The 14,150-nt window shown below is 36.6% G+C and overlaps 1 protein-coding gene across 2 annotated transcripts in view; it reads left to right on the forward strand.

Moving 5' to 3' along the window:
• Positions 1–14,150, forward strand: part of LOC149777601 (WD repeat and SOCS box-containing protein 1-like) — a 58,923-nt gene that overhangs the window by 14,587 nt on the left and 30,186 nt on the right. Inside the window, exons 1-3 of one of the 2 annotated variants that reach the window (XM_089942245.1) lie at positions 2,858–3,072; positions 7,760–7,845; positions 13,876–14,038. In XM_089942245.1, the coding sequence (XP_089798371.1) occupies positions 7,788–7,845; positions 13,876–14,038 (221 nt within the window). In that variant the 5' untranslated portion in view covers positions 2,858–3,072; positions 7,760–7,787. Of the gene's footprint in view, positions 1–2,857; positions 3,073–7,759; positions 7,846–13,875; positions 14,039–14,150 lie in introns of those variants that run through there. The other variant, XM_089942246.1, reaches the window with a different exon arrangement.

Genomic DNA, 14,150 nt, shown 5'->3' on the forward strand with positions numbered 1-14,150 from the left:
ATTTGTGACAGAGATTAATATTTTGTACAGTGTAATAATGGAGAATGGGTTGTTCTATTATCTGGAGAATCCTTTTATATGTACCATGAAGGTAAATATGGTGGAGTGATACAGTGAATTCAGGCTCAAAGTTGTGGTTCGACTGGCCCAGGGATAGAGTAGGAAAATAGTTCCCTGTATTCGGTGCTTTGAGTTGTATGTCTATTTTCAAAGTGCGAAGTACTGGTGCTACGTAACTAAAACTAATAAGTTTTTCGGTTGCCATGCAATTGTGACGTTGTGATGCAGATGTGAAGTTGAGATATTTTGTGGTCATTGATTAATTAAGGAAAATTATTTATAGTCTTGGCGCGTTTTTATAGCTATCAGTTGACAACAACTCACTTTTGTCTAGAAGTACTTGGAAATAGGGTATATCAAGGGACTTTGAGCAGAACTCACACGTGTTTTATTCGCTCGGTAAAGAGACCCCTTCTGCATATAACAATATGTTTATTGATATGAGTTTGTGATTATATGTTGAATTTCTTCGTTTTTAAATTCATGCTTAAATTCTTCCTGAGTCCAGAATTGTTTGCATGCCTTTATCTAAAATATAATATGGCTTAATTTATAAGTAATAGGGTTGTGAGTGTTTATTAGGTTACGTACTGACAATAGCTTAGTTCTGTTGAATTACGATGGGCGAAATCTGACGTATAATGAGTTTTGAATATTGTTTGATCCCTGGCGAAGAAAAACAAACCGACACGTATTTAGGCTGGGTATTATATTTTAACTTGAAGTAAAATAATAGCTCCATACCGTACTGCACGGTGAAAAGAGCGCAGTCTACCACCAAGACGGTTGATGACCTGAAGAAATACGGTAACACCGACCTGTCACCAAAAGTGATTTGGGAAGACTGGAAGGAGCCTGGTGATGCTTTGTGTGTGTGTGTGTGTGCCATTTTTGTAAGTCTTTGGTATGACCCAGACGGGGATTGAACCGACGACCTCCCGCATCCGAAGCGGACGCTCTAACCACTAGGCCACTAGGTCCCTGGTGATGATGGCATGCAATAAGAGTTCAATCAGTCACTCGATTATATTTTGAAGTTTGTGTTAGCGGTGTAACATATTGGCTAATTGAATTTCTCATAAATTTTGTAACTATTTCTAAGAGAAAGTTTCTCATTCAAATGTCATGTTCAATTTCAATTGTGTTTATGCACTTGATTAAACTGTTATATTTTACATGGGATGGGGGTTCGTGTTTTATCTCTGCACAGATATTTGTTAATCTTCCATTAATTTCATATTTTATTTTATTGTTTACTCGATCCGGGCAATAACACCGTGGGCGATCAGCACCTAGATAACGATAACCAAAAATCATAAGGGGTGGGGAGGTCACATCATCATCACCACCTCGTGACATAAATGTATTCGAGATGCTCGCGTTTCTGCGTGATATAAATATAGCTCTTCAGAAGAAAAAATATCGATGGATGCACAAAAGTCTTTGTCACTAGGGCATTTTTGTAAGGATACACATGAACAAGTTGTTGTCATTTAACTCGTACGAAAGAAGAAGGAAAAAACATTTGGACAAGAATTTAGTCGACTGCAGTGTTTGCAGTCACTGTTAAATACAGTACGTTAGAAAACTGGGCCAGTTCTTGGATTCCTGAAACGTATAAACTGTCAGTTAGCACGTGATATACATCCCAAGCGTTATCATCTACATGAAGAGGATTCTATTGGAACCGCGACAATGGAAGTGCAAGGCCACATTTTTTTTTATATGCAGAAACTGTAGACGCACTTGAAAACTGAATCAGCTACACTAGTCCTAATAGTCCTGGATTCGAAGTAATACTCTCAGTCCACCACACATTACAAGTGATTTCAGACTTACAAAAGAAAAAATAATGACTTGTAGTTCGGATGCATGACCATACCAACCCAACTCTGTTCGATGACGTATGCACGCGGGATTCGCCACGCTGATTCCTAAATGGTTCGTAAAATATTACAATTGGTACGAAAATTGCACACCGTATTTACAAGCACAATATTGAATCGTTGATAAATCCCTCAGATATTTAGAAAAGTGATCCCTTTTCTTCGGGACCGCTCTATTGGCCTAGTGGTTAGAGCGTCCGTCTCGGAAGCGGGAGGTCGTACGTTCAAACCCCGGCCGAGTCATACCAAAGACTTAACAAAAATGGTACTAACAGGTGCCTTGCTAGGCGCTCAGCATTGAGAGGTTAGTGTTAGGACTGCTCGGCCTGGTGTCAGGATAGTGTGACTGGGTGGGTCATCATGCTACATGTCTGCGGCATGTTGCCCCAGAGCTAGACATCACTATAAATTGCCACACTGCAATATGACTGAATTTTTTTTAAAGCTACGTTAAAAATGCTAATCACACACACACACACAGACACACACACACACACACACACTTTTCTTCGGCATGATGGAAGGATTTCTTCTAAACATTTTCCGTTGTAGAAGACAGGACAGGATTTTGGGGCCCTAAGAAAATTTCTCTAGACCCAATGAATTGCAAATTGTAAGGGTCATGGGCCCCCTGACCGTTGTGGGTCCCCGAAATTTTGTCCTATATTTGTCGTACCCTGTCCATGACCCTGAAGAATAGGTGGCGTGCAGGGATTTATTTCGGGTTTTATAAATCCACATCTAAAAGCTGTACTAACAGATGCTTAATACCAAATCTGATTTGCCTTTCAACAGTGTGAATAGGGTAGGTTATTTATTAGGACATGTATAGTTTATTTTTGGCTCGAATCCAATTTGTTCACTGTTACAACATATCTAAACAATGTGCGTACATTCAGAATGCCATTCGTATCAGGTTTACAAAATAATTCAGACAAGGGCGTTATGCAAGCCATACTATTGGTATTTCTCCGTCACAAATTATTTTAAAAGCAAATTCAGTTCAAAATAATTCTATTACTGTATAATAGTGAATGATATTGGATATATAACAGAAGAACAGAAAGAGAAAAGCAACAGTAGATGTAATCCATGGTTCAGGATTAAAATTGGCTCAAATTGACAGGTGAGTAAAGTGTAACTAGTAATCATTTCTAGCTCAGTAATTGAGCTTTTACCTGCGACCACGCATGTCTATAAGTGGTGATGGTTGTTTTTGTAGAGCTAGGACTGGATTTTAAAACACACACACTCCATTTTTGGACTTAGTGATTGTGGGCTTGTCATTTCGTATGTTTTAAGCCAAATCTTCTAATCTACTCTGTCCTCCGTGGTAATATCTAACAGGACCAACATGTATTTCTTGGTTACATGAGCATACGAACTGTATAGAGACTGCATTTGTATATGCCTTCAAATTGCTCTTGCCCGGGATTTGTAACAGCTTGTGAATTATGAGTTTTGTTTATTATTTTGTCAGGTCTGCATTAATAAAACGTCTACTTTCGCATCGCGTGTTCGTGACCCTCCATGCGTCCATCCACACTCGCATCCCGTGTTCGTGACCCTACATGCGTCCATCCACACCCCGGATCAAGATCGGTATTAAAAGTTTTAATTTTTTGGAGCCTACTGAGAATTGTTACTTGGGCCCACAAGTCCAATCCGTGGTCTTGTATACCTTCCCGCTCCAAGTAGTATGCAAGTGATTTAAATGTTAAACGGGGCCCCGAGTGGCCGAGTGGTCTAAAGCGCTCTCCGTTACGGATCACTGCCATCTCACCTCTGTCTGCGTGGGTTCGAGTCTCGGATTCGGCCAGTGTGGGTATGTGAGAGAGCTTGCCAGTAGCTTCTCGAGGGTCGGTGGTTCTTTCCGGGGATTTCCCGGGTTCTTCCTCCACCATTAATACTGGCCGCCATGTATAGCCTATCTTGTGCTGAAAAATGGCGTTAAACCCTAAAACAACAATAATAAATGTTAAACACTGACTTACTTTCAAGTTGGCAACTTTAATAAAATATCGAACAAGGCTGGTCATGTCTATAAAACTTCCTCTTATAGGCTCCTTAGGAAAGGAAGATTTAAAACACTATTTGTAAAGATAAAACAGCTTGCAAAATTCCATTGTACACCGTTTCTAAGTATGCTGCGAAAATTTATTCAAATCAGGAAAACGAACTACGAGATGTCAAGTACGTTTCCCTGTATAATTTATCCAGGTGAACTCCAAACTTCAGAAGTTTCGGTACTTTTGATAACTTAGCTACGATGGTGGAACACCTGATTTTTTTAATGTTTTATTTTGGGTTTTTAAAAACAAAATCCTTTTAGATGATCCCGGCTTCTGATACAGCTGGTGCTAACAAGTGTTGTGTCTATTCCTGGAGTTGTGTACACTTAACACAATTCCGGCAGGATATCGGATTTATGAAACTTGGTTGTTCGGTGATGAGCTTTAATGATATATTAGAAGGCAAATGGTTGGGTTTAAAAGGTAGAGGAGTACAGGACTGTCATGGATGTGTCCACACCAGATATTTGTAACCAAAGTACACCCATTTCATATTCATAGTGTAAAATCTAGAGTGTAATGTTAGATTGGAGTGAAATCTGGAGTCGGGGATTTATTAATCTAGACGGAATTAGTGTTTGTTGTCAGTTGCATGTTTTTGTTTTTTTCTGAGCCTATGATTATAACATGGTCAGTGTAGCTCAAAATCTCAACAAAAGATCAAGAGGAAAGAAAGACCTGCCCGTCACAAACAAAAATGTTATCAGGGACTCTTCGCAGTATCTGTTGTGAAAGCATGTCTAATACTATTGCCAAGAATATCTTCAAGGGCATCCTTGCCTTATTCCACCAGCGATAAATGAAAATCAGTGACAATAAAGTTGAGTAAGGTTTAAAATATTATCAAAACACTTAGATGCCATGAATATTTTGAATAATTGTATAAATTCTCAGAGTAATATAACATTAATGCCAGTTTAATATTGTACTTGGACGTGTGTTCATATGAATAATTTGCATGCATATTTTGTGTCACGACATAACCATGTGCAAATAACAACAAATAAACACTGCAATTTCGTGTAGATTAATACACCCCAGATTGCATGCTCCACTCCAGACACCAATTGAACACTCCAATCTAGATTCCACACTGAGCTCTTATTCTACAGGTTTAATAGTAGTTCATTTTGGCACACGATGGGAAAAGTTCGTAGAGGTCAAGAACACTTTCCTCGTGTCTTTTGACGGCCATATTCACCGACATGTAAATACAGCAAGATAATTTTGTGTTCTGTTGATCATTGAAACGTAGTCATTTTTGTTGTTGTAAACGTGATTGTCTCCCTAATTAGTGAACTCCATTTAATACATTAATTGATTTATGTAACGCAAGTAAAGCTGAGCTGTGGGTGGAGGCGACCTTGCCATTTGCGGGCACGGGTTTGTATCGTTCCTTACAATTTACCTATTAGTCATACGTTTGCAACGAAAAACGAATTTTTCAAAAATACTACATTGTTATGTGTCTCTATATTTTTTTAAACTCTTGGCACATGATTTTGTCAAGTTTTTTATATTTTTTATTCATGGTTGTAAGTTGCACAAATTATCTTTAGCTTGATTTTCCCTACATGACTAAGCGCCGTTTTGGGAATATTAAGAGCGTAAAGTTACATAGGTACTATAAGTAGATGCTTACGTATGATCAGACCTGCCAACTCTTATGATTTTGCCGTAAGTCTTACGAAAATTACCCTTAAAATACGGACTTACGCATACAAACAAAAACTACGGAAAAATTGTCGTTGCCGAAAAACCAGGATACTTGGTTCATATGTGTTTTATTTGGATCCGGGTTTCATCTTAATATTGGTGGAAATAGTCAGGGAACCAAACTATACAGCAGCACCCCAGGCGCTTTAAACTGCACCTTTTTGTTCATAGAAAGCGTCTGCATGATCAAACTGCTGATTATAGCATTCTTAAAAATGGCGTCCGGATTGCGATGCATGTTTAAGACGAAAAATGAATATAAGTTTCTTAAAAGTGTTAATAATCAACACAGAAGAATTAAAAGGAGTATTCAGATTCTTGTGAATAAAAGCTGGAAAGGACACAATTACGTTTATTGGACATAATTTGAGTATGTCTCGTGGCGAGAGATATGATTGCCGTTGTCATGTGGAATGGAAAAGAATTTCCAAGAATTATGTCAAGTTGAGAGATGGCAACAAGACATTGAGCTACATAGGGTTTCGAACTAGAGTTTGTGGAACTGTACTAGTGGTAAATAAAGACTACGCGTACTTTACAAATTTGTCAGTTGAACATATTTATCGTCAATGTGTCGAACTTTTAATTACGTTTTCCAGCTTTACAATAGCAGTTATTGATATTTTCTGACACCTTACTGAAAACTGGTCACTCATATGGAAAAAAACCCAACTGCCTTACTGAGAAGGACTCTTCAAGGCTGGCATGTCTGCGGCGTATGTGTTGACAACTACTACTAATAATGTTAATTGATCCAGTTCCAACATCACTGCTGCTTGCCTTCACTAACAGATGTTATTAATACCTCTCTCTCATCCGGGGAATTCCCATCATTTTTCAAAACTGCCATTGTAAAGCCTCTGCTGAAGAAACCAACACTAGACCATAACAATTTAAAGAACTACTGCCCAGTTTCTAATCTCCCATTCATATAAAAAATCTTAGAAAAGGTTGTTCTATCCCAGCTTGTATCTCATCTAAATTCAAACAGTCTTTTTAGCAATGTACAATCTGCATATCGCCCTTGCCACAGTACTGAAACTACTCTTCTAAAAGTAGTTAATGACGTTCTCTCTGCGTTGGATAGCGGAAAGATTACAGTCCTCACCCTCCTTATTTGTCTGCAGCATTTGACACAATAGACCATGATATATTACTTCACCGTCTCCAGCATGTATTTGGCATTCATGATACAGCCTTACTGTGGTTCAATCGTACTTAGTCAGCAGGACACGAGTTGTATCTGCAGATGGAATACACTCCAGCCCAGTTGATCTATGTTGTGTTCCACACGGTACAATACGAGCCCATGTGTTTGTGGGTCATTGGTGGTCGACATGGGTGACCACACATGGGCAATTTCACCTCTAAACATGTTGTGGCCTACAACAGTAAAAACTGATAGCTGACCACTACATTTTTTCCCCTCCCCAATAATTCTGTGGGAGCCACTAGTTGTAGACTTGAACTGTGTCTCAAGGCTCATATACGGTGTGGCTAACTCAGTAGTTGTTGAATTGCTAGATTAATGCCATAAAAAAATTACTTTCATGTGGTTTTAGTTACAGCAGTAATCATATCTTCCCATCCATGTCACCGTAGACAAAATGGTTTATGCTATATAACTTTTTGTGGGTTTTGTTTGTTTTTTGTTCTCTCAAATTCGTGCTAGAGGTATTCCACTTTCGGGTTTGGCATTGCTAGGCCTAAGATCAAGAAAATGTGATTTTCTTTTCTTTCAATAGGAAGTTTCCTTGGCTTGATTATTATCCAGTTTAAAAGGTTGACTGTACTTAGGCAGGTCAGCTCCTTATTGATTCCCACATTATAATTTTTGTGGTTATGCTTCTCAGATCTCCTGGATACACAGATTTCATCAAACAAAGTTGTTGGCAGTTATACAGAGAAACTCAAAGTAGCGTTTGAACTTAATGTAACCGAGTTCAACGTCAAGTATCCCAGACTAAGCTTTCTGTTATATCTTGTAGAAAATGATACTTACAGTGTACTTTAATTCTGTTGCAGTGTGATTCCTTTGAAGACGAACGGCTTAATGACACGCGATACACAGGAACCCAAAAGCTTTCAGGCAGTTGATCCAGAAAATATAGGTATGAATTTAGCATTTCTATATTTTTTCACGATTTCGTACATATTTTACATATTTAAATATAGTATTTTCAATAATTTATTATATCTATATTTTGTCATTCATTTATTATATCCATTTTCTTCATACCTCATCAGTTATCCGAAATTATCGTTATGTTCTTTCATTTTCAGCACAGATGATTTTTTTTCTTCATATTGTTCCATGTCAAGGTATCAAGTATATTTGGGACCATATTTCAGCCACTTTAGTACTAATGTTTCACAAATCCAAATAAGAAAGGACAGCTGACTGACCAAAGTGACACATTGACGTACCAATGCAAAACTAAATGTCACATGTCAGTAAAGATGTAAAGCTTTTGCTACAGCAGTTTCAATTGGTTTAAAAGGTGTAGACTACAGTCAGGTGCAGAACCAAATTAGTACATGAATTATTTTATGTGAACAAATATGTGCACAGTTTATGAGACCATGAAGTGTCTCAGTTCCAATAAGAAATTCCAGGAAATTCCATTCTATCTAGATTGTGTGTTATGTGCGACATTTATTCGATATGTATAACATTTTATTAGATATGTATAACATTAGATTTGTATAACATTCTTTAGATATGTATATCATTTCAGATATGTATAACATTCGTTAGATATTTATATCATTTCAGATATGTATAACATTCATTTGATGTGTAAAGGATAAGATTTGCAGGAGCAGTCTCATTACGTGTCTGCCATGACTATTCTAATTCTGTATGTCATATTATTTGTTTTTAAAGAATTATAAATAATCTTCAAAACAATTCTCATTGTGTCCATGTTTTCAGATTTTGTTCCCCTGACATGCACATTAGCCAAGAGCAAAAACATTGTTCATTATTTTAAATGAAGTTATTGCATCATGAAATAGTCTGCTTTGCAAAATGCATGAAAGATTGGTACTAAAAGTGTCTTTATAAGCCTCAGTTTGAACAAATCTACATCAGTCATCTGTGATAGCAAGTCAGTGCCACAATAAATTAGGTAAATTATCTGCCAGTGTAAAAAAGAATGTGATTGCTCTTTTGTATCATTCTGTTTTGTGGCACACTGTACAAGACTAGATTTTGTCTGGCATGTTTTGACAGCCACCAGGAAACCGTACTGCATTGTTGCATTATATGAAAAGCCTCGAGTTAGACTAATTGTATTTGGCATTGTTTTGAGAGGTAATTCAATATGTAGAGATATTTCACTATACACCGCTCCCTCGATAACTAGCGCCCGGATAACTCACGATCCCGCTTATAACGTGGTGTCTGTCTTGGCTCCCGATTTTTTCCAGAGAGAATGTATTTAAATTATCTTTAAAATATGCTGAACATCAAAAATTACGATAAGAATTGATAATTAAACCTTGATACATTGCTCGTTTTATCATCAAAAATGGTGATTAATGCCCATAAAAATATAATCCATATTTTGAAATTTGCAAGTTCTAAATAAGAATTAATTTCAGAGATCTCGAAAACGCTTAATTATGCGTATTTGGATGCCAATTTTTGATATGGGACACAGAAAATCACTGAGGCGGGAGTCCTCCGTATGCATGTAATAGGTGCACGGGAAAATTCAAAGATTTGCCGGTCCTGTTTCAGCCACCTGCTTTGGGGGAAAATGTGTTGATAATTTAACTGTGCTGATATTTACAATGACAGAATTCATTGACTGAAAGACTCTTTGATGTACATACATGTTGCCATTTTATAAGAGTACATAAAAAAAAGAACATGATGCAATAGCTAGGCGGCTAGTTCAAAGGCTTTGATTGGCGGCCGGGTGAGAAATTGTACTGATATTTAGTGATTGAATTCAGAGGCAGAAAGACCCAGTTTTAAAATCCGAGCGAGACCTCTGTTTCAAGATATCATATATTATGTAAGTTTTTATGATAAATAGTTGTCAGTATACTGTAAATAAACAGTTTGGTGAAATAGCGATCAATGAAAACTTCTGGTAAATGCTAACAGGTGGCAACAGAGAATGAAATAAACACCAATTAAACGTCTTCCTGTGAGAAAGTCACATTCTAATCCTTTAATTCCGTTTCGGTGTAAACATTATAATCACAACATATTCTGTTCATTGAAAACATATAAAGAGTCAATCAACCGTCACATCGAAACCCGTGAGTACTTCTGTGAGAACCTAATTACATGCCGGCTTTGTTTTGATCAAGAACTTGGAGAAGTGTTTGTTGCATTAAAAAAAAATCGATTGCAAGAGACCTGGGGTGCTGGATTAAGGGTCTTGGAGCTGCCTTTGACGTAAAGCAAAACAGTAACAGAGACAGCGACAATGATAGTGACTTCGAAGGTTTCAGTGAAACTGATGTCATTAATGCCGAGGCTGTTTAGGAGAAATTTGTACACACTGATGGTCCTGACATGGGAGTTTCTGTTGATGATATGGAGGAGTGGATTTGTGCTGACAATGATTGCCCCACAGCCGAATACATGTCAGATGAAACAATAATTAATTCTATAACGAACAAATTTGCAGCAGAAGACGATTCTAACTGGAGTACCACAAGTGTTAAAAGTGATGCAGACGCAGATGTTGCACCACATCCCCCCTCTGCAGAGGAAGCAATCAAATATTTTGATATTGCCATAAGGTAGCTGGAGACCCAAAATGTTGACTACGTAAAGCTCATGCAGTTGAGAAATCTGAGGGATTTTGCTTGGCGGCAGAGAAACCAAGGAGTAACACACACAAAAAAATTGATTTTTTTAAAAAGTGAATTGAATTTTGTCAAGCGTGGCATGAACGGCAAGTATTAACTTGTTCTAATTTACGTTGTTTTAAATTTGTAGACCAATTAAATATGTTAGTACTGATTAACCCATTTTTTTTGTTTTCCATTTTACTTCTATCGCATTCAAATCTGTCTATCTATCGTTTGATCAACACTGTTTCTCGAAAAGAGTAGATCTTTTGTATATAAAAAAATGTCTAATTTGGATCAAACAATAAAACTAGAATGTATCCAATTCAACATAAAAATTAGCAACGTAGTACACAATGTGTGAAGTGGTTACACATGTTAAGCGAACGGAAACCACGTGGAATAATGTTTTAGATGATCGCCTCAATATACTGTAATTTATCCTGAAATTAATGTTGCCCTATGAGGAAATAATAAATAAAGTACACCGTTATGAAGAGATATTTATTCACAGTTAATCTCAGCACGATTATAAAGTGAGTATTCAACACTATAATCTGCCTACCCCCCCCCCCCCTTATTTTCCTTTATGTCATCGATCACTTTATTGGTTTTGGGCTTATTTTATAGGTCCCTCGATAACTCGCGCCTCACTTATAGTGCGGTTGATGTTTCTGGACCCCGATGTGTGCGAGTTGTCGAGGGAGTGGTGTATAGGAATTTTCTGGCCCATGCATAAATTATGGTCAACAATGACAAAAAAGAATTTGAAAGACACCATAAAATAAGATTAAAAACTCCGCCATAAGTTAATTCACACTGGCTCGGCTTGAAAAGAATACTCCAGCTTGAAATAGATTACCCTACTTCTCAAGCCTCCTACCACTCAGTTTAAAAAAAGTTTGATTTCAAAACCGAACAGTGAATTAATCCCTGCTAAATCATTGTTAAAGACTTGTTGAAGACTTGTAAACTGTAGGTGCCTCAGATAATTAGTATAACATTTTACAGGGTCCGTAGGGAACCTTGAAAACCTAGAAAAGCCTTGAAAATTGAATTTGTACCTCAAGGCCTTGAAAACATCTTGAAAATTCAAAATATTTTCTGGGCACCTGGAAAAGCTTTGATTTTCTTGAAACTGCAAGGAATGAATAAACAGTTTTCATTTTACAGATTTAATTAAAAAGGAATAAAAAGACCTCTTGCTAAGTTTATGCCGGAAGGGACTTTCCGCAACTGTCCACTGCAAAGTCATAATTTTAATTTCGAATTGTACAAAGCCCGATTGTAGCTGTGGTTTAGATTTGAATCATTTGTATGCTTTGAAATGGCTGGCTGCCGATTCCAACCTCGCTGGCTAGACAAGAAAAATATGAAGCTTGGATTATGAGATCTTTCTTAGAGAGCTTTGCAAAATTCCAATTATGCCAGAAGGATGTTGATTTGCATGCAGTGGGAGAGAGTGCTCTATAGTCACATGCAGCTGGAAAAAACACCAAGCTCTCGTAATGGTGGCTAATATTAAAAAAAAACTAGAAGTCTTGAAAATGAAATCGTTTTTGAAGAAAGAAGTATGTGAACACAGAGGTTCAAGTTTTAAAATAGTAGCTATATATAGTTGTAATTGTGAAATTAGTTTGATCCAGTTCCATATTTTGATTGAGTGGAAATAGGACAGACAATAAGTGCAATGAACACGATGAATCTAAAAATATAGATATCAGCTATGCTGAGAGAATATTAATACATGTATATCTAATATGAAATGGTTTAAAATAGCCATATGCCGTTTTTAAATAAATGATAATACAAAAAAAAAACAAATATCTTTGTTACTCTTTTTGTTGTGTGGTGGTAAGTGAAGAAGAAAGGCAGGTACTGAAAAAAGACATTGAGACAGTGACAGCTGCTGCTGATGACTATGCATTGAAAGCATAGACCCATAGGAAAATTTCCTTTATCATGACATCAGATAGTTTGAGGAAAAGTGTTAAGGACAATATAGCTGAACTTAAAGAGCTCTTGAAAAACAGCATGATGACAAGCTACAAGAACTGAAAAATTCACTCCAAAATATTTTGGACATTGTACATAGTTTAGTGTAGACAGAGTAAAATGAACATAGTTCAGTGAATTTACATTATTCTAATACCCAGATGTAAGATGTTTATTTAGTATTAATAGGAATGATATCAATGATCATAATCTTGACTTAATGTTTTTTTTAAATGAAATACATTTGCAAGAAATTTTCCTTGTATGAAGTAATAGTAACTATTGTGTTTACATATAGTTTCATTGATGTATTCTTTAAAATTAATGTAAGAATGCACCTTGAAAACCTTACAAGAAATATGCTACTAACCCTGATTTTAAGAATTGAATGATACACCCCAAAACATAATTAATGAAAAATGTATGTCAAAAAAGAAATTAATACAATCGTATTGAAATTAGATCCATTTTTAGAGTGTCATTGATAAAATATGCAAGAATATGAAGCAGTCAAAGCCCCAGCTAAGAAGCATCTTTACATATTTTACCCAAACAAATTGACAAAAGATGCAGAAAGAGGTTTTCTTAATGTATTAAAATTATGCAAAACAATTTAATTTCAAGCATTTAATCCAAAACTGTCAGTACTTTATTCCTGCCATATGAACAGTCCATGTTTTTGTGTTGTCTTTTTGATTAATGTTGTTGTTTTAGTTTTAATGCCATTTCTATGTGCAAGATAGGCTATACATGGCGGCCAGTATGACTGATGGAGGAAAACTTGTGAAAACTTGGCAAGAACCACCAACCCACAGGAAACTACTGGCAGTTTTCTCACATACCCACATTGGTTAAGTCCAAGACTCTAACCCACGAGGGGAGAGGTGAAATGGCAGTGATTGGAAAAGACAGGTGCTTTAGACCACTTGGGCACCCAGGTCCCCTCTATTCTATTAATATAAACTGTGCTGTGAGGACAAGTTCCGGATATTTCATGCATGTTTGAAATTAGTGCTTAATGGCTAGGAACACTCACTCAAGCATACAATTATACTCAGAGTCTCCATGGTTACAAATCTGTTTTATGCATTAAAAAAGGCAAAATTAATATTTTGATGATTCCATTTGGTATTGTTTGTTTTGTTTTCTAATGTTCATAAATACTCCATTAAATTCCAAGAAGCACAACCAGACTGTAAGTAAAATACCCAGTTTATTAAATTATTACATCTCTGCTTATTGCTTCACATTAAACATCCTCATTAGTCATGGTGTCAGAAAGTTGAATGTTGTTTGAGACAGTCGATAGCCAGATTTTCATATTTTTGTAGCTCCTGCGATTAAGTGTGATGAACTTAAGGCTTTGAACCATTTCCCTGAAGCCCAAAAGGAAACATGGTGTGTTGCCTGGGCACCTGATTGTTCGTATTTTGCCTGGTCATGTGGGAATCATATCGTCCAGTTATTGCCATGGGACAGAGATAATAATTGCATGTAAGTACATTAAACACAGTAAATTCAAGGACTGTGTTGTAGGATTAAATTTTATCAGTTCAGTAAATTCATCATGTTCTGCAATATATATATATATATATATATATATATA

Source organism: Sinohyriopsis cumingii, chromosome 18, assembly GCF_028554795.1.
Source record: "Sinohyriopsis cumingii isolate HCF-2022 chromosome 18, ASM2855479v2, whole genome shotgun sequence".
Classification (NCBI taxonomy): Eukaryota; Metazoa; Mollusca; class Bivalvia; order Unionida; family Unionidae; genus Sinohyriopsis; species Sinohyriopsis cumingii.